General features: G+C 37.9%; 1 protein-coding gene across 1 annotated transcript in view; it reads left to right on the top strand.

Annotated features, from left to right (window-relative positions):
* The window catches only part of erbb4b (erb-b2 receptor tyrosine kinase 4b), a 1,077,295-nt gene that overhangs the window by 659,242 nt on the left and 390,097 nt on the right, over positions 1 to 27,956 (top strand). The window contains exon 3 of the mRNA XM_062068882.1: positions 21,356 to 21,542. Coding sequence (XP_061924866.1) covers positions 21,356 to 21,542 — 187 coding nt within the window. The remainder of the gene's footprint in view (positions 1 to 21,355; positions 21,543 to 27,956) is intronic.

The following is a 27,956-nucleotide window of genomic DNA, read 5'->3' as shown; positions in this document are numbered from 1 at the left end:
GAACCCCTATATACTACGGTAATTACACATCATACCCTGCGGCTTATAGTCGGGTGCGGCTTATATATGGAGCAATCTGTATTTTCCCCTAAATTTAGCTGGTGCGGCTTATAGTCAGGTGCGGCTTATAGTCCGGAAATTACGGTAGTCCAATCTGATTTGTTAGATTGTGCCTTCTCAGTGTCCTAGAACTGGGTCTGGTCCAGCTACGGCGTGTCCCAAAGGGCCACACCTCCCCCCTTAACACACCCTCTTTATATGAGAGGCCTCTGGTACTCGTTGAAATGGTCAACTATTTTAGGACACCCCTAGATGACCAATTGACTATGGGCATGTCTATAGTGTATTTATTTATTTTTGGAGCACAGCTAATGGGGATCCCCGCGAAAAGATCTGGGGCCGTACTTATCAAGCTTCTTAGAGTGCCATTTTACACTTAAGTCCTGAGAATTTGCGAAATTTAGTACTACTCTCAAACTTAAGAATAAAAGCTTTTTATCAACGTTCTTAAGTCTAAGAATCACTCCTACTCTCCACGATATTTAAGAGACCTTCAGAGGTGTCTTAAGTGGTTAGGAGTTGCCAGCAGGGGATGGCACTGAGGCGAGAGAGACGTGCGCCAACGTTCAGGGAACGGAACAATGTTTTTTTTTTTTTGATGACGAGCAGCTGATCAAACGGTATCGTTTAGACAGAGCGGATATTATTTTTGTCACAGATTTAATACTTTTCGATTCCTTGTTGATTTCTGGCATGTGTCTGCAGTGGGCTAGTATATATAGAGCCACCCACACCAGTTTCAAATTAGTTGCCTAATTAATGAATTGGAAAGAAAATGTTATGACAGTAGCGTATGTGTGTGGCCGTGAGGTGAGTGACGTCAGTGAGTGTGTGGGCGATAGAAGAGAGGGAGCGGTAGCGTGAGTGCCGGCGGGGACTAGTTTGTTTTGTATTATTTTGTAGTTTATTGTCAAAATATACACTCCCATTGTCCACTTAAATATTTCCAAGATATTTCTTTATTCTTAGACAACGGATTCCATTCCGTGATTGGTCATTTCTATGGACACAGAAATGACGTCACCTAAAATTCCGTTTACGGCACATAGTAATGTCGTAATTCAGCTCTGAGTGTGACACTTAAGATTCAGTCCTACACTTCGCTGAAAGTGTGAGTAAGACGCTTGATAACTAACTTTTAAGTGCAGCTTTCAGCGAAGAATTTATTTACTCTTAAGTCAACTCTTAGCAGACTTCTTAGGAGTAATTCTAAGAAGCTTGATAAGTACGGCCCCTGATTTGTAAAGGTTTCTAGCTCAAAGAAAAAATGCTAAAACTTTGAGATCAACTAACTAGAGATTGGAGGGTTTAGTGTGGTCTTCAGATCCGCCCAACAGGGGTCGGCTTTGGCTCTAGCTTAGCACCCAAACTTGACTATCTCGAACAAGAATGCCCAAAGTTTTGCACTCAAAAAGAAATTTTGCCAATGGGCCGCGGCTCAAACGCATCATTTTTAAGCATACAGCAGCACCATGAGTGAGGAGGTCAGCTCCATACTGCCACATACAAGGTAGTAGAGATCAAATCCTGAAATGGTAACTCATTAATGATTGTGTGAGCATGAAAAAGGATAGGTTACATTTTCTTTTAGGAAGCCACCCTTTTGCGGGCCAAACAAAACGACTCGGAGGGCTTACTTTGGGCTACCCTGATCTCGAGGAAGTAACAGTCATATCAAGGTTTTCGTTCCTGCGTGAGTGAACTGGTCGATAACTGATCAGTTTGTGTTTGTGAGCCTAACAGCAGAGGGGAAAAACTACTAGTGGTGGGAGGCTTTGGTCCGAATGGACCTTAGTCTCATGCCTCTCCAATAGTTTGTGTCCAGGGAGAGAAGGGTTGCCTGCGATATGGCCTGCACGACCTTGAGTCCTGGAGGCATACAGGTCTTAGAGAACTGGGACGTTGCAGCCTTCTTAGCAGAGGGTATGATTCGCTGCAGTCTCTGTGTGTACCTGGCTGTGGTCCCAGGATACCACACTGTGATTGAGGTTGTGAGGATAGACTCAATGATGGCCGTGTAGAACTGCACCAACATCTTTCTTGGCAGCTTGAGTTTCTTCAGCTGCCGCAGAAAGAACATCCTCTGCTGGGCCTTTTTGGTGAGGCAGCAGATGTTTCGCTCCCACTTCAGGTCCTGGGTGATGGTGGGGTACGATGGAGACGACAAAGTCTGTTAGGGTGAGCGGGGACAGTGGGGCTGTAGCTTTCCTGAAGTCCACGACCATCTCCACTGGTTTCTGGGCGTTTAGGTCCAGGTTGTTGCGGCTGCCCCAGGACACCAGATGGTACACCGCCCATCTGTAGGCAGACTCATCGTTGTCTGAGATGAGCACGACAAGGATGGTTTCATCCGAAAACCTAAACAGTTTTATGGACTAGTAACTGGAGATGCAGCAGTTCGTACGGATGTAATTTACCACCACCATGGTGTAAATGTAGAGCAGGGGTATCCAAACTTCGGTTTGCTGACGTCATGAAATTAATAAGAAAACTTACCCACGGGGATATTCCATTCATTTTAAAAATCCATATGTACAGATGCTACTGATTTACTGCTAATCCGATGGAATTAAAGGGTATTCCAGGTCAATGACCTTTAATTATGCATTGAATGGAACGATGTTTAGCAATCCTTTATATGACCCAATCAAAACAATCCAACCAACATAAAATGTGGTCACTAAACTTTGTGGTTATTATAAAAATGTTAATTCACCATAAGAAAGATTACAAAGCATGATGAGAAAAATTGCAAAACACTCTCCACACTTATCCATGTTTGAAGCATTTTAGCTGCTTGATATTTGTGATGGATTAGAAAACTTTAAAGAGGTTGTCACGGAAGAAAACAAGGTAGGAGTACAACTTTCACTTTAATATCTAATTATATTAATTAAAATACATCCATTATATTAATACAGCATGTATACATACATACCATATTTCCTTGAATTGGCGCAGGGAATATAGTATTCGCACGTCTAGAATTACTGCCGGGTCAAACTCGTTTCTCAAAATAATTAACGCATGCTTGGCCTTATCGCCGGTTCATTATTAACGCCGGATCAAATTCGTTTCGCAAAATATTAATTTTATTTTCGCATGTCTATAATTTTCGCCGGGTCAAACTCGTTTCGCAAAATATTTAGCATATGGATAGAACTTCCACCGGGTCAAATTCGTTACGTCACGAGTGACGCTTTACCTGTCCTCATTTTCAAAATGGAGGAAGCTGCTTTCAGTAGTTTGCAATCGCACAAAGGAAAAAAGATAAAGAGCTATTCAGTAGGATTTAAGGTCCAAGCTATTGAATACCGGTACAGTATGCTAAAAAGAACAGTAAGCAGCTATGTTTTATTAATATACCGTAGCTGCGTGTGTCAAATACTGTATGAATCATTAAATGACTCCCGCCTCCTGGTGGTAGAGGGCGCTGCCGCGCTAGTGATCCTTCTTGCGACTTCCGGTACTGCAGAAGAAGTGACAACACGCAGCAAGAGATTTTTTTTCTTTTTTTTTTTTTCCTCTCGCCTGAACTTTTAACATGGAGGATTACATACCGGTATCTAAAATAAAACAGTTTTCTAAACTGGACTTTCAATCGAAGCAGGAGGTAATAATTAAAGGAATATCTCCATCGAGACAGAGAGACTTTTAAAACTGAACAGACTTCTATAACCAAGTTATCGATGCTTTTGGTCAAAAGGAGCTGCAAATGGACTCCATTTATAAGTACAGGTAAGACCATAAAGACGTTTTTTTTATTAAACTTATTTATTATTTATTTTATTTATTTAAAGGTTTTTTTCATGATGGTATGCTTACATCACACTCAAAGCGCACGCCTAAATTTACCGCATTCCTTTTGGTAAACGCCGGAGTGAGAAGAGGTTTTAAAATAATTACCGCATGCACGGCCATCCCGCCGGCTTCCGGTAAACGCCGGAGTGACAGGAGGTTTTAAATTAATTAACGCCCCTGCGGCTATTCAAGGAAATACGGCATATATAGTCTTTATATATATATATATATATATATATATATATATATATATATATATATATATATATATATATATATATATATATATATATATATATATATATATATATATATATATATATATATATACAAACCCCGTTTCCATATGAGTTGGGAAATTGTTAGATGTAAATATAAACGGAATACAATGATTTGCAAATCCTTTTCAACCCATATTCAGTTGAATGCACTACAAAGACAACATATTTGGTGTTCAAACTCATAAACTTGATAATTTTTTTTACAAATAGATAGATAAATAGTTAATAATTAACTTAGAATTTCATGGCTGCAACACGTGCCAAAGTAGTTGGGAAAGGGCATGTTCACCACTGTGTTACATGGCCTTTCCTTTTAACAACATTCAGTAAACGTTTGGGAACTGAGGAGACACATTTTTTAAGCTTCTCAGGTGGAATTATTTCCCATTCTTGCTTGATGTACAGCTTAAGTTGTTCAACAGTCCGGGGGTCTCCGTTGTGGTATTTTAGGCTTCATAATGTACCACACATTTTCAAAGGGAGACAGGTCTGGACTACAGGCAGGCCAGTCTAGTACCCGCACTCTTTTACTATGAAGCCACGTTGATGTAACACGTGGCTTGGCATTGTCTTGCTGAAATAAGCAGGGGTGTCCATGGTAACGTTGCTTGGATGGCAACATATGTTGCTCCAAAACCTGTATGTACCTTTCAGCATTAATGGCGCCTTCACAGATATGTAAGTTACCCATGTCTTGGGCAATAAAACACCCCCATACCATCACAGATACTGGCTTTTCAACTTTGCGCCTATAACAATCCGGATGGTTCTTTTCCTCTTTGGTCCGGAGGACAGGACGTCCACAGTTTCCAAAAACAATTTGAAATGTGGACTCGTCAGACCACAGAACACTTTTCCACTTTGTATCAGTCCATCTTAGATGAGTTCAGGCCCGGCGAAGCCGACGGCGTTTCTGGGTGTTGTTGATAAACGGTTTTCGCCTTGCATAGGAGAGTTTAACTTGCACTTACAGATGTAGCGACCAACTGTAGTTACTGACAGTGGGTTTCTGAAGTGTTCCTGAGCCCATGTGGTGATATCCTTTACACACTGATGTGGCTTGTTGATGCAGTACAGCCTGAGGGATCGACGGTCACGGGCTTAGCTGCTTACGTGCAGTGATTTATCCAGATTCTCTGAACCCTTTGATGATATTACGGACCGTAGATAGTGAAATCCCTAAATTCCTTGCAATAGCTGGTTGAGAAAGGTTTTTCTTAAACTGTTCAAAAATTTGCTCAAGCATTTGTTGACAAAGTGGTGACCCTCGCCCCATCCTTGTTTGTGAATGACTGAGCATTTCATGGAATCTACTTTTATACCCAATCATGGCACCCACCTGTTCCCAATTTGCCTGTTCACCTGTGGTATGTTCCAAATAAGTGTTTGATGATTCCTCAACTTTATCAGTATTTATTGCCACCTTTCCCAACTTCTTTGTCACGTGTTGCTGCCATCAAATTCTAAAGTTAATGATTATTTGCAAAAAAAAAAAAAGTTTATCAGTTTGAACATCAAATATGTTGTCTTTGTAGCATATTCAACTGAATGTGGGTTGAAAATGATTTGCAAATCATTGTATTCCGTTTATATTTACATCTAACACAATTTCCCAACTCATATGGAAACAGGGTTTGTATATATATATATATATATATATATATATATATATATATATATATATATATATATATATATATATATATATATATATATATATATATATATATATATATTACAATGATGATTACTTCTTTATTGTACCAACAAGTGCTTAATAAATACATAGCGTTTTTAACACCACATAAAGTGAACGCCTCGTCATAAACACTCGCACTATTCCTCTCAAATGATGTCGTCTTTTCTATCCGTCAATTTAGATCTCCTATAGTACTTTCCACACGTTTTTAGACCCTACTGGTATTGGTATACACGCTTAAACATCTTTGTTTGAAGTAAATAAATAGATTATACTTTTCTATGCTTTTCTATCTTCAAGATACTCAGCGCTTTGACACCATTTCCACATTCACCCATTCATACACACATTTACACACTGATAGCGGTATGTCTGTCCTCTGAGTATTTAATGTACCGTATTTTCCGGACCATAAGGCGCACTGCTGATGAGCGGGTCTATTCAGGTCTATTTTCGTGAAAGGATTATAAGGCGCAATAAAGGGGTCATATTATTTTTATTTTTTTCTAAATTGAAAGCACTTCTTTGTGGTCTATATAACATGTAATGTTTGTATGTTAAAAGAGAAAGTAAGCAGATATTAACAATAAATGAACATGTAGATTAATAATTAATTTTCTACCACTTGTTCTTAATAATGTTGACAAAATAATAGAATGATAAATGACACAATATGTTACTGCATATGTCAGCAGACTAATTAGGAGTCTTTGTTTTCTTACTTACTACTAAAAGACAAGTTGTCTAGTATGTTCACTATTTTTTTAAGGACTTAACTGCAAAAATAATTTTAATGTACACTAAGATTTTTTGTTAAAATAAAGCCAATAATGCAATTTTTCGGTGGTCCCCTTTATTTAGAAAAGTACCTAAATAATTTTAGTACAGGGACCAAAATATTGGTATCGTTACAACACTACTATACACACACCATAATAATACTCCTATGCTGAAGCACAGTACAATCCATCAAGCGATGCAGCTTCATAGCTTACCAAAGTTGTACTAAAACTTTATTCGATTTTTGAGCGCCGTGTGTAATGTTCTATATCTTCAATGGAACATATACCATTTTGGTGTTGTTTACTTCAGTTATATTGCAGTCTACACGTATCTCTTATGTGTGACTGCCATCTACTGGTCACACTTATCATTTCACCATGTACCAAATAAAATAGCTTTGAAGTCGGTAAGCACAACCAAAAATATTCCGTACTTTAGGCGCACCGGGTTATAAGGCGCACTGTCGAGTTTTGAGAAAATGAAAGGAATTTAAGTGCGCCTTATAGTCCGAAAAATACGGTATATTTGCATGTCTCATGACACATTATTTTTATGTAATATTGTCTGCATTTCTGATGAGTGATGTCCGATAATATCGGGCTGCCGATATTATCGGCCGATAAACGCTTTAAAATGTAATATCGGAAATTATCGGTATCGGTTTCGGTTTCAAAAAGTAAAATTTATGACTTTTTAAAACGCCGCTGTGTACACGAACGTAGGGAGAAGTACAGAGCGCTAATAAACCTTAAAGGCACTGCCTTTGCGTGCCGGCCCAGTCACATAATATCTACGGCTTTTCACACACACAAGTGAATGCAAGGCATACTTGATCAAAAGTCATACAGGTCACACTGAGGGTGGCCGTATAAGCGACTTTAACACTGTTACAAATATGCGCCACACTGTGAACCCACACCAAACAAGAATGACAAACACATTTCCGGAGAACATCCGCACCGTAACACAACATAAACACAACAGAACAAATACCCGGAACCCCTTGCAGCACTAACTCTTCCTGGACGCCACACACACACCTCAACCCCGCCCCCCCCAACCCTGCCCACCTCAACCTCCTCATGCTCTCTCAGGGAGAGCATGTCCCAAATTCCAAGCTGCTGTTTTGAGGCATGTTAAAAATAATAATGCACTTTGTGACTTCAATAATAAATATGGCAGTGCCATGTCGGCATTTTTTTCCATAACTTGAGTGGATTTATTTTGGAAAACCTTGTTACATTGTTAAATGCATCCAGCGGAGCATCACAAAAAAATTAGGCATAACAATGTGTTAATTATTCAAAAGTTTGGGGTCACCCAAACAATTTTGTGGAATAGCCTTCATTTCTAAGAACAAGAATAGACTGTCGAGTTTCAGAAGAAAGTTCTCTTTTTCTGGCCATTTTGAGCGTTTAATTGACCCCACAAATGTGATGCTCCAGAAACTCAATCTGCTCAAAGGAAGGTCAGTTTTGTAGCTTCTGTAACGAGCTAAAGTGTTTTCAGATGTGTGAACATGATTGCACAAGGGTTTTCTAATCATCAATTAGCCTTCTGAGCCAATGAGCAAACACATTGTACCATTAGAACACTGGAGTGATAGTTGCTGGAAATGGGCCTCTATACACCTATGTAGATATTGCACCAAAAACCAGACATTTGCAGCTAGAATAGTCATTTACCACATTAGCAATGTATAGAGTGTATTTCTTTCAAGTTAAGACTAGTTTAACGTTATCTTCATTGAGAAGTACAGTGCTTTTCCTTCAAAAATAAGGACATTTCAATGTGACCCCAAACTTTTGAACGGTAGTGTATATCGGTATCGGTTGATATCGGAATCGGTAATTAAGAGTTGGACAATATCGGAATATCGGATATCGGCAAAAAAGCCATTATCGGACATCTCTACTTCTGATAGTTGTTTGTTTGCCATGTTGTTCCAGACCACAGCAAACGTTACCCAGCATGCAAAGATTGTAATAAATGGGGAGAACACACCAACGCTGGCAAGACGAGGAAGCGTCTGTTGTACAAGTGGCAATAAGCGAGGCATTGACGCCTGCAACTTTCTCTCGGGTGGCGGATGCTCTCTGACAGCTGTCGACCACAATGACCACGCCACCAGGCCAGCGCTCGTATCAGCTCAGTGCATCAGCTGAGAGACGTGTTGATAATCAGCATGCCAGCATGGAAAGACTCCTGACTACTGGTCTATTAGTGACAGAGACCATGATGGCGAAGGGGGGCACGGCCTGTCGCTTTGATTCGTGCAATAGCAACTCCTGCTTGGTGGCTCTTGGCCAAAGTCTCCGCAGACATCAGAGCCACTCCCAGAAGACATTTAATATGTGAAGCAGTGGCTGTCCTCGTGACTCGGTCACCCCCGGGGCCCAGTACGAGATGTGAGCACTGAACCCTGCTGCAGCGTGGTCTCCTGCCCTGGAGCGAAGGGTCCTCACTCCGAGGTTCTGATTCACCTCACTGGCGTAATTCATTACGGAGAGAAGGACCTGGGAGGCACATGCTGTCAATATTATGATGTATGCATGTGCCACCCCCCCCCCATTCCCCATTTCCACGCTTCCTGCCTCATTGTCTCACACAGCTCATGTCTGCCTTAAAGCCGGGAGATCAGGGTACAAGGCACAAATCTCAGTTGGAAGCATACTTGCCAACCTTGAGACCGCCGAATCCGGGAGATTTTTTTTTGGGGGGGGGCGGGATGGGCGGCGTTAAGGGGGGAGGAGTATAGTTATAGCTAGAATTCACTGAAATTCAAGTATTTCTTATATATTATATATATGTACACTACCGTTCAAAAGTTTGGGGTCACCCAAACCATTTTGTGGAATAGCCTTCATTTCTAAGAACAAGAATAGACTGTCGAGTTTCAGATGAAAGTTCTCTTTTTCTGGCCATTTTGAGGGTTTAATTGACCCCACAAATGTGATGCTCCAGAAACTCAATCTGCTCAAAGCAAGGTCAGTTTTGTAGCTTCTGTAACGAGCTGAAGTGTTTTCAGATGTGTGAACATGATTGCACAAGGGTTTTCTAATCATCAATTAGCCTTCTGAGCCAATGAGCAAACACATTGTACCATTAGAACACTGGAGTGCTGGAAATGGGCCTCTATACACCTATGTAGATATTGCACCAAAAACCAGACATTTGCAGCTAAAATAGTCAATAGTTGAGAGAACTCAATTTTAAAATTCAGATGAGAAATTCCACCATGAAAAGTTTTCGCATTTCCATCACAGGTGTCAAGTTGTGGAACAATCTGAGCGAAGTACATAAGCAAAGTCCAAGCATCAATGTTTTTAAAAGAATGTACAAAAATATATTGTTCACAGGATATAGTGAACTGCACTAAGAGTCAGTGGGTTTGTATGTGTATGTATATGTATACTATGTATACACGCTGTTGTGTCACATTCATAGTTACTTGTTAAATGTGTGTTGTGGATGTACATGTATGTATATGTATGTGTATATATATATATATATATATGTATATGTGTATGTATGTCTGTGTGTGTACATGCTTATATATGTATATGTGTTTATATGACATAACATTTTTATATACTATTATTATTATTATTATTATTAAACATACAGTAAGTAATAAGAGGGGTGGGAGTACATAAGTTTTTACTTCTTCTCACTCCTTTTCGGATATGTTTACATTAAATGTTTATTTTCATTTCTTGTTTCTTTTGCTTTTTATTATTACTATTTATATTATTATTATTATTGTTTTTGTTATTCATTCTTGAATGACTTTTTTGTTCTTATTTTTCAAAATGTGTTGTTTTTGTTTTGTCTACATATTCGAAATAAACATGAAAATGAAATGAAATGAAATTTACCACATTAGCAATATATAGAAAGTATTTCTTTAAAGTTAAGACTGATTTAAAGTTATCTTCATTGAAAAGTACAGTGCTTTTCCTTCAAAAATAAGGACATTTCAATGTGACCCCAAACTTTTGAACGGTAGTGTATGTATAGTACAGTACACAGTAATGAAAACACAGTTGTTCTACTAACTGTACTGTACTTGCTGCTTACTTGAAGAAAAAAAAAACACTTACCTTTGTGGGGCGGTATAATTCGGTTGGTAGAGTGGCCGTGCCAGCAACTTGAGGGTTCCAGGTTCGATCCCTGCTTCGGCCATCCTAGTCACTGCCGTTGTGTTCTTGGGCAAGACACTTTACCCACCTGCTCCCAGTGCCACCCACACTGGTTTAAATGTAACTTAGACATTGGGTTTTCACTATGCAAAGCGCTTTGAGTCACTAGAGAAAAGCGCTATATAAATATAATTCACTTCACTTTCACTATTTGGGTAGCCTTTGTTCTGCCATTTGAGTACTGGCGAGAAATAGCTCCGTGCCTGCCTACTTTATGGGTTATAGATAAGCCTATGGATAACGGACACATATATAATAGTCTCCTTTTCAGGTGAGGGACGACGCTAAAGGCAGTGCCTTTAAGGCACACCCCCAATATTGTTGTCCGGCTGGAAATCGGGAGAAATTCGGGAGAATGGTTGTCTCGGGAGATTTTCGGGAGAGGCACTGAAATTCGGGAGTCTCCCGGAAAATTCGGGAGGGTTGGCAAGTATGGTTGGAAGATCCCTGTGTCATCTCCAGATTCCTCTAACATTCGAAACATATGCACGTTTAGTTCGTGAGAGACTCTAAATTGTACATATAATTAGGTAAGTGTGTATTGTGTCAAAAGTAGGGATGTTTCGATCAGGGTTTTATGCTGCTGATTCTGATACCGATTTACAAGTGATATCAGTAGATACTAATACCATAACGGATTACACAATTTACCGTATTTTCTGGACTATAGTGCCCACCGGTATATAAACTAGTGTTGCGAATCTTTGGGTGTCCCACGATTCGATTCAATAACGATTCTTGGGGTCACGATTCGATTAAAAAATGATTTTTTCGATTCAACGCGATTCTCGATTCAAAAACGATATTTTTACGATTCAAAACGATTCTCTATTCATTCATGCTTTCGGTCTCCCCTAGGGTGGCGGGGGGGGGGGGGGGGGGGGGGTTACCCACATATGCGGTCCTCTCCAAGGTTTCTCATAGTCATTCACATTGACGTCCCACTGGGGTGAGTTTTCCTTGCCCGTATGTGGGCTCTGTACCGAGGATGTCGTTGTGGCTTGTACAGCCCTTTGAGACACTTGTGATTTAGGGCTATATAAATAAACATTGATTGATTGATTGATTGATTCAATACATAGGATTTCAGCAGGATCTACCCCAGTCTGCTGAAATGCAAGCGGAGTAGTAGATTTTTGTAAAAGGCTTTTGTAATTGTAAAGGACAATGTTTTATCAACTGATTGCAATAATGTAAATTTGTTTTAACTATTAAATGAACCAAAAATATGACTTATTGTATCTTTGTGAAAATATTGGACACAGTGTGTTGTCAAGCTTATGAGATGTGATGCAAGTCAAGCCACTATTGTTCATTTTTATTTTATTTAAAAAAAATGAATGTCTAATGATAATGTCAATGAGGGATTTTTAATCACTGCTATGTTGAAATTGTTACTAATATTGATACTGTTGTTGATAATATTCATTTTTGTTTCACTTGTTTTGGATTGTTCTGTGTCGTGTTTGTGTCTCCTCACAATTGCTCTGTTTATTGCTGTTCTGAGTGTTGCTGGGTCGGGTTTGGTTTTGGAATTGGATTGCTTTGTTATGGTATTGCTGTGTATTGTTTTGTTGGGTTGATAGATAAAAAAATAAATAACAATAATAAAAAATAAAAATAGATTTTTGAAAAATGAGAATCGATACTGAATCCTACAACGTGAGAATGGCGATTTGAATTTGAATCGATTTTTTCCCGCACCCACTACATTTGTAGAAGAAAAAAATATGTTTCCATATATTAGCCACACCGCAGATATATACATTTTAAAATGAGTTATTTACACAGAAATACTAAAATGCTTATTTACATACCTTAAATTGTTTCCAAACGGTGTCTGTAACATGGCAGTAAAACGGCTGATCAAACAAAACAGCTAAAGAGACTCAATAACTCCACAGTGACGTTTTGGTGAATTTATTGAGGAATTTGTGAAACTGAAACAATACAAAAAGAATGCCATTGTAAGTCAACAATACTAACACAGACATGTGTTAGCATATTAGCTCATGCTAACGATGCGACCTTCATTGCATTGCAATAGCACAAGCAAATATGCATGAAAACACTCCTACAGACATCACACATGGGGCGGCTTGGTAAGTAAGAATTGTGTTAGTTATATTGTAAAAATTACAAACGTTGCTTGGAGTAATGAACGAAGAATCCACACGAGTAGCCCCGCTATGGACGGCTAGAAGACTGAACGGCACTCCGGTTTAAAAAAAACAAACACTACTGGTAAATGGTAGGACATTGCAACTCCTCAAAAAGATGGCATCATAGCACAAGCAATAAGACACCCTCTCAGTGTTTGTGCAAATGTTTAATATTTTTTTTAGCAAAGAAAAATCCATAAATTAGCCGCTCCGTTTTATAAGCCGCAGCGTTCAAAGTGTAAGAAAAAAGTAGCAGCTTATAGTGTGGAATTTACGGTAAGTGTAAAATGTTCAATGTATTTATGGTGATTGCTATTGACAGTTGAACATCATTTGAAGTAGTACCTTCTTCTCTTTTATTACAGACAATTATGTGATCAAAACAAAGTCAATAGTAGTTTTTGTTTAGCTATTGTGTACTATCTATTACTTTTTTTTTTTTTGCCTTCAAAGTCCTTCTCGGTCGAGGGAATTATTTCTAGTTTGTAAATATTAGCAATAACAACAACGACAAAATATTTTGAGAAAAAAAAAAAAATCGACCGATTTACCATAACTAATCATCAAATTATCGATCATATACTAACACTCGCCTTGGTATCGACGCCACCAATTCATGGATGGATCGCCTTCCATGGTGTGTATTTCTGGCTGCAACAATGCTGACACACCAATAGTTAGATTATCCTCGCTTTAGTGTCCTAAATGTGACACATTCTAAAAATGCTATTACAAAAAAACAAAGTGGAATAAAAGAGAAAACAGCTGAAATGTAATTAGAAGAAGTTGTAATTTTGACTTTAATCACACAAAGCTGCCTTTTTTACTCTCATTGCTCAAAAAATAATAATGAATCAAAGTCAATGTTGTTATGAATTATTGACCTATTTAATGCTCCCAATATTCATCTGCTTGAGGCTGAAATATGTGGGGTAATATGGCATATTGTGTTTTTTTGGGGGGGTTTTATTTGGCAAAAAAGGGCATACAACATAAATAAAAACAAATTAAAACTTTGTATTGACAGATCTAAATTTGATCGACAGATTTGAGCGTTTAACATTTTTTTAAATATATGACTTATTTAACATTTTTTTGGAATGAGATCCTTCTGGGTCCCCAGGACCAAACTTGAGGGGAGCCCTAAAGGCTTAAAAAATATATATTTTGTGTTGGTTTTGACAATGAAAAATATCAAAATAGCCCCCGCATGCTTTGATTTTTCAGTGTGCGGCCCTCAGTGGAAAATGATTGGACAGCCCTGCTTTATACTCTTATTAATCTACTTATGTATGTATTAATCTACAACATGGTTGCGTCTACATTTCTTAAAAATTACACAGCACTTTCTTTAGTTTAGCGATAAGCTTAGCTATTAGCATGCCTGCTCCTGGCTTGCTCTCGTTGTGTCACATGTTTAGCCTCGTCCTCCAGTGATAACATTACATCATAATGATACTTTTGTGATTCTAATAAATGCAGTTTATTTGCCATAATGGAGGTGATTGTTATTAGCTCAGGCCAGCATCTCCACACTGCATAAGGCGACACATAATTAGCTGCTAGCCGCTTGTAGCTAAAGGGAATTTGCATTAAAAGGCATTAATGTAGTATCAATAATAAGGGTGTAACAGTACATGTATTTGTATTGAACCGTTTCGGTACGGGGGATTCGGTTCGGTTCGGAGGTGTACCGAACGAGTTTCCACACGGACATATTAAGTAGCGTAGCGCACGTTGTGTAAACAATGCACACTGAGGCACAACACACGGCATGCTAGCAGCGACCGGGCTACTATAACATGCAAAAGCCAGAGCTGGAAGACCCTCCTGCCTTGTAAAGATCTCCCATTTGGGAACATTTCGGTTTTGCGGTGCGATACAACAATGGATAACATCGCTTCAACGAAGAGAAAGACGAACAAACACAGCTCCCACCGCATTCAAGCAGCCTCTCCTCGGCGAGTCAGGCAGGGCTAAAGCAATAACAAATGCCGTTGCTGTTTTTATAGCAGCAGATTTAAGACCATATTGCATTAAAAACTAGATTTTGACCCACTTCTATGGTGTAAGAACAATGAGCCCATATATCCTCTTACTGCCAAGTTAGCCAGGCACTACCTCGCCACACCTGCTACCTCCGTGCCCAGTGAAAGGGTATTTTCCACAGCTGGAGTCATTTTAACTGCAAGCAGGTCTGCTCTTTCTGCAGACAATGTGGATAAATTGATTTTTCTGGCAAAAAACATGACAATTGAGTGAAAGTCACCTGGGTTAAAGACTGCGGGGGAAAAAGAAAAGTTAATCTGAGGCTGAGTTGACTTGAAACTGTTTAATGTTGCACTTTTTGTATGTAGAAGAAAAGTTTTGTCATTTTATTTAATCTAAGCAACAACTTGAAGCAGTTTAATGTTGCACTTTATATGTGGAAATGTTGCACTTTATATGTAGAAAGGTTTTGTTAAGAAACCAATTCTGAGCCTTATCTTATTTAGTTTTTATTTTATATATATTGACTGCATTAACCCTGGCAATGGACCCTGTGTGTGTATATGTATGGTATTGTTATGTTAAAAGGATAAAGTCATTGTTTACAAATTTTGGTAAATAAATAACCAGAAAATGTATATTTTGTTTTTTTCTTACTGTACCGAAAATGAACCGAACCTTGACCTCTAAACCGAGGTACGTACCGAACCGAAATCTTTGTGTACCGTTACACCCTTAATCAATAATGATATTGATCCATGGTAAAAGTAGTTTGTTAGTTTGTCTAGTGCCCTGTGAATGATTGGTGACCAGTCCATGGTGGACCCTACCTCTCCCTCTCACCTGAAGTCAGCCAGTATAATTGTCATCTCTGTGACCCTAATGAGTACAAGTGCTACAGAAAATAGCGTAAAAAACAAAGTTATGTACAGTTTTTGTAGTAGAAAAGTTCCGTGCACGCAGATGTTTTTTTTTATGAGACAAACTTGAACTAGAAATAAAAACTATGAAGGCTCATGCCACATCATCGCGGAGTTGACTATTTTCCCAAATGATAGTTGCAGTGAACACGCCTGCCAAAGATGCAGCGATTACAAAAACTGGGCCAAATGAAAATGTCCAATTACGGTGGGAGCGGGCAGAATGCCACTCTAAGTCTGTTAACCTACACAAGGTTCAAGCACGATGAGGGCAGACAGTCCAGAAAGGGACTTGGCAAAGGTTCAAACCAGGGATGAGTCCAAAAATCAGCCAGAAGGAATATCACAGGTAGCTAAAACTTCACATAGAAATAATGAAAGAGGACTGTCTAGACACATCAAATAATGAAAAATTAATTGTTGCTATTGTAAAGAGGAAATAATTGGCTTTAACAAGGACTTATTGACACATTGGAGGCCCAGACAACTCAAAGACCGGGGAAAATGACAACACAACAAAAACCATAATAATACTGTTCCCGAAAAATCAGGTTGCCTGGAGGCTACGTCCAGGTTGTGCACGATGCACTGGCTCAAGCACTTGGTGGGTAAACAAGCAGTCAAGCAGCACACGGGGCAGGCTGTGTCAAACTGCCTCGAGGTAATGTTGCAACTGCCTATGCCAAGAAAGCAAGTGTAGCGGTCGTGTAGTGGGTAACTTGTTATTGTCGATGTTAAACATCAATTATAGTTGGTAACTTGTTATTGTTGATGTTAAACATCAAGTATAGTTGGTAACTTGTTATTGTTGATGTTAAACATCAAGTATAGTTGGTAACTTGTTATTGTCAATGTTATACATCAATTATAGTTAGTAACTTGTTATTGTCGACGTTATACATCAATTATAGTTGGTAACTTGTTATTGTCGATGTTAAACATCAATTATAGTTGGTAACTTGTTATTGTCGATGTTATACATCAATTATAGTTAGTAACTTGTTATTGTCGATCTTATACATCAATTATAGTTGGTAACTTGTTATTGTTGATGTTAAACATCAATTATAGTTGGTAACATGTTATTGTCGATGTTAAACATCAATTATAGTTGGTAACTTGTTATTGTCGATGTTAACCATCAATTATAGTTGGTAACTTGTTATTGTCGATGTTCTACATCAATTATAGTTGGTAACTTGTTATTGTCGATGTTATACATCAATTATAGTTGGTAACTTGTTATTGTCGATGTTATACATTAATTATAGTTGGTAACTTGTTATTGTCGATGTTATACATCAATTATAATTGGTAACTTGTTATTGTCGATGTTAAACATCAATTATAGTTGGTAACTTGTTATTGTCGATGTTAACCATCAATTATAGTTGGTAACTTGTTATTGTCGATGTTATACATCAATTATAGTTGGTAACTTGTTATTGTCGATGTTAAACATCAATTATAGTTGGTAACTTGTTATTGTCGATGTTATACATCAATTATAGTTGGTAACTTGTTATTGTCGATGTTATACATTAATTATAGTTGGTAACTTGTTATTGTCGATGTTATACATTAATTATAGTTGGTAACTTGTTATTGTCGATGTTAAACATCAATTATAGTTGGTAACTTGATATTGTCGATGTTATACATCAAATATAGTTGGTAACTTGTTACTGTCGATATTAAACATCAATTATAGTTGGTAACTTGTTATTGTCGATGTTATACATCAATTATAGTTGGTAACTTGTTATTGTCGATGTTAAACATCAATTATAGTTGGTAACTTGATATTGTCGATGTTATACATCAATTATAGTTGGTAACTTGTTATTGTCGATGTTATACATCAATTATAGTTGGTAACTTGTTATTGTCTATGTTAAAACATCAATTTTAGTTGGTAACTTGTAATTGTCGATGTTAAACATCAATTATAGTTGGTAACTTGCTATTGTTGATTTTAACCATCAGTTGTAGTTGGTAACTTGTTATTGTCGATGTTAACCATCAATTTTAGTTGGTAACTTGTTATTGTCGATATTATACATCAATTATAGTTGGTAAATGTTATTGTCTATGTTAACCATCAACTATAGTTGGTAACTTGTTATTGTCGATGTTAAAACATCAATTTTAGTTGGTAACTTGTAATTGTCGATGTTAAACATCAATTATAGTTGGTAACTTGCTATTGTTGATTTTAACCATCAGTTGTAGTTGGTAACTTGTTATTGTCGATGTTAACCATCAATTTTAGTTAGTAACTTGTTATTGTCGATGTTATACATCAATTATAGTTGGTAACTTGTTATTGTCGATGTTATACATCAATTATAGTTGGTAACTTGTTATTGTCTATGTTAACCATCAGCTATAGTTGGTAACTTGTTATTGTCGATGTTAAAACATCAATTTTAGTTGGTAACTTGTAATTGTCGATGTTAAACATCAATTATAGTTGGTAACTTGCTATTGTTGATTTTAACCATCAGTTGTAGTTGGTAACTTGTTATTGTCGATGTTAACCATCAATTTTAGTTGGTAACTTGTTATTGTCGATGTTAAACATCAATTATAGTTGGTAACTTGTAATTGTCGATGTTAAACATCAATTATAGTTGGTAACTTGCTATTGTTGATTTTAACCATCAGTTGTAGTTGGTAACTAGTTATTGTCGATGTTAACCATCAATTTTAGTTAGTAACTTGTTATTGTCGATGTTATACATCAATTATAGTTGGTAACTTGTTATTGTCGATGTTATACATCAATTATAGTTGGTAACTTGTTATTGTCTATGTTAACCATCAACTATAGTTGGTAACTTGTTATTGTCGATGTTAAAACATCAATTTTAGTTGGTAACTTGTAATTGTCGATGTTAAACATCAATTATAGTTGGTAACTTGCTATTGTTGATTTTAACCATCAGTTGTAGTTGGTAACTTGTTATTGTCGATGTTAACCATCAATTTTAGTTGGTAACTTGCTATTGTTGATTTTAACCATCTGTTGTAGTTGGTAACTTGTTATTGTCGATGTTAACCATCAATTTTAGTTAGTAACTTGTTATTGTCGATGTTATACATCAATTATAGTTGGTAACTTGTTATTGTCGATGTTATACATCAATTATAGTTGGTAACTTGTTATCGTCTATATTAACCATCAACTATAGTTGGTAACTTGTTATTATCGATGTTAAAACATCAATTTTAGTTGGTAACTTGTAATTGTCGATGTTAAACATCAATTATAGTTGGTAACTTGCTATTGTTGATTTTAACCATCAGTTGTAGTTGGTAACTTGTTATTGCCGATGTTAACCATCAATTTTAGTTGGTAACTTGTTATTGTCGATGTTAAACATCAATTATAGTTGGTAACTTGTTATTGTCGACGTTATACATCAATTATAGTTGGTAACTTGTTATTGTCGATGTTAACCATCAAGTATAGTTGGTAACTTGTTATTGTCTATGTTAACCATCAAGTATAGTTGGTAACTTGTTATTGTCTATGTTAAACATCAAGTATAGTTGGTAACTTGTTATTGTCGATGTTAACCATCAGTTAAAGTTGGTAAATAGTTATTGTCGATGTTAATCATCAATTATAGTTGGTAACTTGTTTTTGTCCATGTTAAACATAAATTATAGTTGGTAACTTGTTATTGTCCATGTTAACCATCAATTATAGTTGGTAACTTGTTTTTGTCCATGTTAAACATCAATTATAGTTGGTAACTTGTTATTGTCCATGTTAACCATCAATTATAGTTGGTAACTTGTTATTCGACTGTGTGGTGTTACAGTTCCGCCCAGGACTCGAACCCGGGTCGCCGGCATTAGACCTAAAATCCCGGGCTATCAACCCGCTGTTGAGGTTGTCAGGGAGTGTGGTTTACCAACGTACGCATGGCCCAGCCACACTGGCTGTTCTTGGTTACACAAATAGGCCTGATAGAGGAGGCCATTTTCAAAATGCGCGAGCTCGTGGCTAATTTTACATAGGCTTTGCCATATATTTGCTACCGATTAGCATTTTTCACAGCAATTTCAACACCGCCAAATTTGGTAATGAAAACTACAACTAAGGTGCAGGTTACAGTCAAACCGCTGGTGTGTAATAAGTACAATACTTACAGTATTAACACTTTTACGGCGCAACAAAAGACTAGAGTTAGCGTCATGGCAAAGACTACTTCCTGATGAGGCAACACACTGTTGAAAATATGTTCATGCCATTTAACGTCTTGGAATTGCAAAGTCTGTTACAACGCATGTACATAATACTTGTGAAAAAACAATGCATGTACACACCCTAAAACCAGTGAAGTTGGCACGTTGTGTAAATGGTAAATAAAAACAGAATACAATGATTTGCAAATCCTTTTCAACTTATATTCAATTGAATAGACTGCAAAGACAAGATGCTTGACGTTTGAACTGGAAAACTGAATTTTTTTACAAATATTAGCTCATTTGGAATTTGATGCCTGCAACATGTTTAAAAAAAGCTGGCACAAGTGGCAAAAAAGAGTGAGAAAGTTGAGGAATGCTCATCAAACACTTATTCGGAACATCCCACAGGTGAACGGGCTAATTGGGAACAGGTGGGTGCCATGATTGGGTATAAAAGCAGCTTCAATGAAATGCTCAGTCATTCACAAACAAGGATGGGGCGAGGGTCACCTCTTTGTGAACAAATGCCGGAGCAAGTTGTGTAAGAACAACATTTCTCAACAAGCTATTGCAAGGAATTTAGGGATTTCACCATCTACGGTCCGTAATATCATCAAAAGGTTCAGAAATTGTGGAGAAATCACTGCACGTAAGCAGCAAGGCTGAAAACCAACATTGAATGCCCGTGACCTTCGATCCCTCCGGCGGTACTGCATCAAAAAGTGACATCAGTGTGTAAAGGATATCACCAAATGGGCTCAGGAACACTTCAGAAAACCACTGACAGTAACTACAGTGGTTCGATACATCTGTAAGTGCAAGTGAAAACTCTACTATGCAAAGCAAAAGCCATTTATCAACAACACCCAGAAACGCCGCAGGCTTCGCTGGGCCCGAGCTCATCTAAGATGGACTGATGCAAAGTGGAAAAGTGTTCTGTGGTCTGACGAGTCCACATTTCAAATTGTTTTTGGAAACTGTGGACGTTGTGTATTCTAGACCAAAGAGGAAAAGAACCATTAGACGCAGAGTTTAAAAGCCAGCATCTGTGATGGTATGGGGGGTGTATTAGTCACTAAAGCATGGGTATCTTACACATTGTACTTTGTTGTTATTCACAAATAACACAAATGCAAACTTCACTGATTTTGGGTTTTGTATATTTGTACTTGCTGATATTGTCTTGTGAATATAAAACGTAGTATAATCTATAGTACTTTAGCATCCACTAAAATATCCTTCCGTTGTTTCGTTGCAGTCTATTCGAGAAGTGACAGGTTACGTGTTGGTGGCTCTCAACCAATTTGACTACTTGCCTCTGGAGAACCTGCGGATCATCCGAGGGACTAAGCTGTACGAGGACCGCTACTCGCTGGCAATCTTCCTCAACTACAGACGCGATGGAAACTTTGGCCTGCGTCAGTTGGGTCTGAGGAACCTCACAGGTGAGTGACGTTTGTCCGCGTGTGTTAAATGTCTCCCGTACACACCCACGGGGCTGCGACGGCCAGCCATTCGTTAGCAGACTGCGATGCGACTCTGGTAGCCCATGGGGGTGCATGTGTGGGCGGCTCAGTGTCCTGATGAACAATGGACCTTTTTGTTGCTAGGTTTCTTGTTGGCATTTCCAGCCCAGAAGCCACATTGAAATGAGGCTCTTGACTTGACAAATCGAATGCATTTGTCCCCGCAGGGTGTATGTTAAAAGAACATGTGCCCAACCAATAGTGAGTCAAAAGATTTGATTTACACAGCGGGTTTTAGGACTGCATGCAGTGATTGAAACAGTTTAACTGTACTGTATGTAATTTGTCCTTCGATAAACCCACAATATGAAGCATTTCCTGTATAATTATTTTGAATAAGACCGATACATTAAAAATACTCTACTAATGCAAATTATAATGTCCCGCTATTAGTGACAAATAGTGCAAAACTAACTAGGTATTAAGTTTTTTTTAATCTAATCTGATCTAAAGGGGAACTGCACTATTTTTTAACTGTCCTTGCATAAGATAAGAACTAGCAATGTCCGATAATGGCTTTTTTGCCGATATCCGACATTCCGATAGTGTCCAACTCTTAATTACCGATTCCGATATCAACCGATACCGATATATACAGTCGTGGAATTAACACATTATTATGCCTAATTTTGTTGTGATGCCGCTGGATGCATTAAACAATGTAACCAGGTTTTCCAAAATAAATCAACTCAAGTTATGGAAAAAAATGCCAACATGGCACTGCCATATTTATTATTGAAGTCACAAAGTGCATTATTATTTTTTAACAAGCCTCAAAACAGCAGCTTGGAATTTGGGAAATACTCTCCCTGAGAAAGCATGAGGAGGTTGAGGTGGGGGTGGGAAGGGTAGGGAGTAGCGGGGGGGTGTATATTGTAGCATCCCGGAAGAGTTAGTGCTGCAAGGGGTTCTGGGTATTTGTTCTGTTGTGTTTATGTTGTGTTACGGTGCGGATGTTCTCCCGAAATGGGTTTGTCATTCTTGTTTGGTGTGGGTTCACAGTGTGGCACATATTTGTAACAGTTTTAAAGTTGTTTATATGGCCACCCTCAGTGTGACCTGTATGGCTGTTGACCAAGAATGCTTTGCATTCACTTGGGTGTGTGAAAAGCCGTAGATATTATGTGACTGGGCCGGCATGCAAAGGCAGTACCTTTAAGTTTTATTGGCGCTCTGTACTTCTCCCTAAGTCTGTGTACACATCGGCGTTTTAAAAAGTCATACATTTTACTTTTTGAAACCGATAATTTCTAAACCGATACCGATAATTTCCGACATTACATTTTAAAGCATTTATTGGCCGATAGTATCGCCAGTCCGATATTATCGGACATCTCTAATAAGAACACATGTTTTTCTTGGTTTTTGTATGCATTCTTAATTTTACTCTGAAATCCTCCAAAAGCCTCCATCAGTGTTTTATATACGCGCTCGAAGTATATGTGTAATGTAGTAACATTCATAATAACATGTAATATTTACATATTTCACTCATATTAAGCATACGGCGGCGTATTAATTTCACAGACGCATCACAATGTTCACTTTTCCTTCAACAACAACAAGACTACTAATCAAGGCAGACTTGATGAGAGACAACAAAGACTACTTTGGGACAAATTATGATCCAGAAACGTATATACTTTGAGCTTGACTATAAGGAGGATGATCTACAAGTTTTAGAAGCTGTGTGCTAAACAGATGCAGCTTTAGTCAAACACTAAGCATCATGTAGCAGTATTGCTAAGCGCTAAACAAGATATACAAACATAATAAAACAATCACTTACTGTACAACGTCTGCTCTCACTGGGATAAAGACTGATGGGATGTTTGTATCTTCCAGTTTAGATGAAGAATTAATCATAATCCTCAAAAAAGGTGTCGCAAACAAGCGTTTTTTTTATGTTTTTGGATGTCAAAGTTGACCAACTTTTGTGTTTATGTCCACAACCTTCTACTATCCAGGTGAGAGGCATGATTTATCATCTTGAATTAACTTTCACCAACTCCGAGGCGAAGCAGCAGCTCAATATGTCAATATAGCAGCACAAGCTAGTTAGCTCTCTGTGATCACGGCTTAACATAACGATATCGCTACTACGTGGTTAATATATATATATATTTACAGGGATTTTTTGCACGGAATAGTGTACTCCCATTAGCTCAATTATTAACCACCACGTACTTGACGTATTTTACGACTTAGAGTGCATAAAAAATAAAAAAAAACATGTCTTCTTGTCTTATATAAGGATTGTGAATGATAGGCATAATTAAAAAAAAGAGCAGTTCCCCTTTAAATACATTACTAAATAATATAATGAGGGTAGATCTCATGTAACGTTCCTGTTGCAGTTGTCTAGGTGAAAAGGGACACATACTGTAACTTAAAAGACGGATACGCCTGTTCAAAAAGCAATTTATTTTATAAACAAAATATTCATGAACTAACGAACTGATCAGCTGTAAAAAAAAAAGCAGCAGCAGTATCACCAAGCCACATTATTGCACAGCGTCTGGATCAACCTCCATGTCTTTCATCCTTGTTCCACCCAGCTGTCCAATCCTGAACCAGAAGCAATAAAAATAACAAAAAAGGTACAGTAGAACCCCTGGCAGGGGCATACAGTATTAATTATATGTGTGTCCAAACCTTTGGCTATTATTTAAGACACGGTTGTAGGATTTCTAAATGTTTTATATAACGATGAATAATATATCAGCAACACTTCCTGTTTCTGGTCTAACTACTGTAATTTCCGTTCTATAAACCACATTTTTCCCCTATGCTTTGACTCCTGCGCTTTATACAGTGCTGTGGCTAATTTACAGATGTTTTTCGGGTTAACGAGCTTCACATTGCCGCCAATAAATTTAGCCTCGTCACATCAGACCAATGAAATTGTTCACATTAAACCAAACGCACTCACTAGGGTTGTCCCGATACCATCATTTTGGTACTGGTGTCAGGACGTGGACTATGGAGTGGTTGTTTTCCCGAGATGCAAGTGAACCGGACATGGCGTGAAGGTAATGACATCTTTTATTTTAACACTATAACTACAGAAAAAGAAGCAAACAATGGCGTAGAACAAACTTGACTAATGAAACCAAAGACCAGCACAAAGGCAATTAACTGTGAACATGAAACAAAAACACAAACTGTGGCATTAATAAACAAAACTTACTTGCGATGACGTGAACAGGGCAGCATGGACTATGAAACAAGCAGCGTGAACTAAGCATGAAACCGTAAACATGGCATGAAGCAGAGTGATGTCGCCAGAATGACAGCCTGGCAACTGGAAGCTTAAATAATAGTGACATGATTAGTGACAGCAGGTGCGTGACTGAAAATGTGAAAACGTGAGACAGGTGCGTGACATGAGGATGTGAACCAGGTGAAACTAATGGTTGCTATGGTGACAAAGCAAGGGAGTGAAAACAGGAACTAAAAAGTGTCCAAAAACCAAGCAAAACATGACTAAAACAAAACATGATCACACAGACATGACAACTGGTACCAGTACCAAAATGTATTTCGGTACTTTTCGATACTTTTCTAAATAAAGGGGACCACAAAAAATGTATTTTAATCACAAATCCTATGGTACATTAAACATATGTCTCTTATTGCAATCCAAGAATAATTTTGTCCTTAAATAAAATAGTGAACATACTAGACAACTTGTCTTTTAGAAGTAAGTACACAAACAAAGACTCCTAATTAGTCTGCTGACGTATGCAGTAACATATTGTGTCATTTATCTACCTATTATTTTGTCAACATTATGAGGGACAAGCTGTAAAAAATGATTATTAATCCCTTTGTTCATTTACTGTTAATATCTGCTTATTTTCTGTTTTAACATGTTCTATCTACACTTCTTTGATACTTTACATTAGTTTTGGATGATACCACCAATGTAGGTATCGATCCGATACTAAGTAGTTACAGGATCATACATTGGTCATATTCAAAGTCCTCATGTGTCCAGGGACACTTTATAAAATTTAAAAAAAAGGAAAAAAAGTTTTTGTAACGATAAAAAATATCGATGTAGTCATAGTAGTATCATCTTGATACGCTCTTGGACTTGGTATCAGTACAGTGGATGTCAGGTGTAGATCCACCCATGGCATTTGTTTACATTCAGGAACGGCGTCATTAGCGGTGACACCGGTGAGCTACTGTATCCTCCTACGGTGTGTAGTGAAGCATGTTTAGCTATTCCTCATCCTGCAGGGATGATACTTTTAAGAAACTTACTTTATTTGTCGCCATGGAGGCCAGGATTAGTGATTTAGAAGTAGCTAAAACACTGCCGACTGCGGATGGATGTTAGCTGCTAGCCAGCCATGTCTTAAAGTATCTCTTCCTGAGGGCGTTTCAGTGTTATTGCTTTACCTTTATCTTTAGCTTTTCGGCCAAAATGAGTTTGTTCTCCCTTTTTCTGTCTACACACCTGTAAGGACTCAGTGATTGTGCGCTGCCGAAACCAGCAATGTCATTACGTGACAACGCCCCGTCATGCCCGTTAAAAAAATAAAATGGGGAACCGGTACGTTTTTGATTCATTAGTACCGTGATAATATACTAGTAGCGGTATACCGTACAACCCTAGTACTCACACAATCATCCAGTCAGCCATTTAGCGCGTTATGCACTCACCCTAATCAACACTCAACATAATGCACAAGACACAGCCCCAAAGCCAAAGAAAATCGACTTGGTCACTGAAAAAGGAAACAGCCGCCGTGGTGTGGCTTATATGGTAATAATGTATTATTTGGTATGTATTAGCTATAGTGTTCATTAGAGATGTCCGATAATATCGGCCTGCCGATGTTATCGGCCGATATATGCGTTAAAATGTAATATCGGAAATTATCGGTATCGTTTTTTTTATTATCGGTATCATTTTGTTTTTTTGTTTTTTTAATGAAATCAACATAAAAAACACAAGATACACTTACAATTAGTGCACCAACCCAAAAAACCTCCCTCCCCCATTTACACTCATTCACACAAAAGGGTTGTTTCTTTCTGTTATTAATATTCTGGTTCCTACATTATATATCAATATATATCAATACAGTCTGCAAGGGATACAGTCCGTAAGCACACATGATTGTGCGTGCTGCTGGTCCACTAATAGTACTAACCTTTAACAGTTAATTTTACTCATTTTCATTCATTACTAGTTTCTATGTAACTGTTTTTATATTGTTGTACTTTCTTCTTTATTCAAGAAAATGTATTTAATTTATTTATCTTATTTTACAAATTTTTTTAAAAAGTACCTTATCTTCACCATACCTGGTTGTCCAAATTAGGCATAATAATGTGTTAATTCCACGACTGCATATATCGGTTGATATCGGTATCGGTAATTAAAGAGTTGGACAATATCGGAATATCGGATATCGGCAAAAAGCCATTATCGGACATACCTAGTGTTCATGTATTACTGCTTCCTTAACCTAACTCACACTGACAATAATTATTAGCGAGAGATACCCTGGCGAGGAGAAGGTGTAAAAACATTGGAAATTAAATGAGTGTATTCTTTTTTTGTGGAGCACACCACAGGACTGGCATCGGAAATAAAATCTATCTGCTCTTTGGAAACCATGTTTTTTTTCCATGATACTTCTCTGTAACCAAAGTAAACACTGAACTCTTCCACTGTTGTTGTGGAACTCCGGGCTGTGCTCGTGTGTTCTGGACCAACTTGGATTCTTTCTCACATGTCCTTGCGCTAGACTTTGGCAGTTTCTTTTGACCATCACCGTAGGCAACTTTTTTTCCACTGCCAAGATGGTCCTTTTCAGTGTAATGCCGAGCTGATGTTACCGTGCTCAGGGAGCTGAGCCTGGACTCTGCGAGAGGCCACTGTTTGATGCACCATCCATGGCCCTGAGCCATGATGCACAAGGGGAGTTGTGTATCATAGAGTGAATCGGTGTTCCAATTCACTGTTTTCACATAAAATAACAATTTACGATAGTTAGACAAACGTAATTTACTTTTATCACTTCTGTCAATCAATCAATCAATCAATCAATCAATCAATCAATCAATCAATCAATCAATCAAAGTTGACTTATCCAGCCCTTAATCACAAATGTCTCAAAGGGCTGCACAAGCCACCCTAGGTCCCAACTTGGAACATATAGCGCCTCCTCCATGGAGGCTGATCTGTGGCCACCTGATAACCTCTCCACGCAGGAGAGGGAGACAGGGCAGAAAAAGAGAGACGACAGATCAACTAGGTCCAAAAAGTGGCCTATTTAAAGGCTAGGGTGTATAAATGAGTTTTAAAATGGG

The sequence above is a fragment of the Entelurus aequoreus genome, linkage group LG14 (assembly GCF_033978785.1).
Source record: "Entelurus aequoreus isolate RoL-2023_Sb linkage group LG14, RoL_Eaeq_v1.1, whole genome shotgun sequence".
Taxonomy (NCBI): domain Eukaryota; kingdom Metazoa; phylum Chordata; class Actinopteri; order Syngnathiformes; family Syngnathidae; genus Entelurus; species Entelurus aequoreus.
This window is presented reverse-complemented; position numbering and strand designations above follow the sequence as displayed.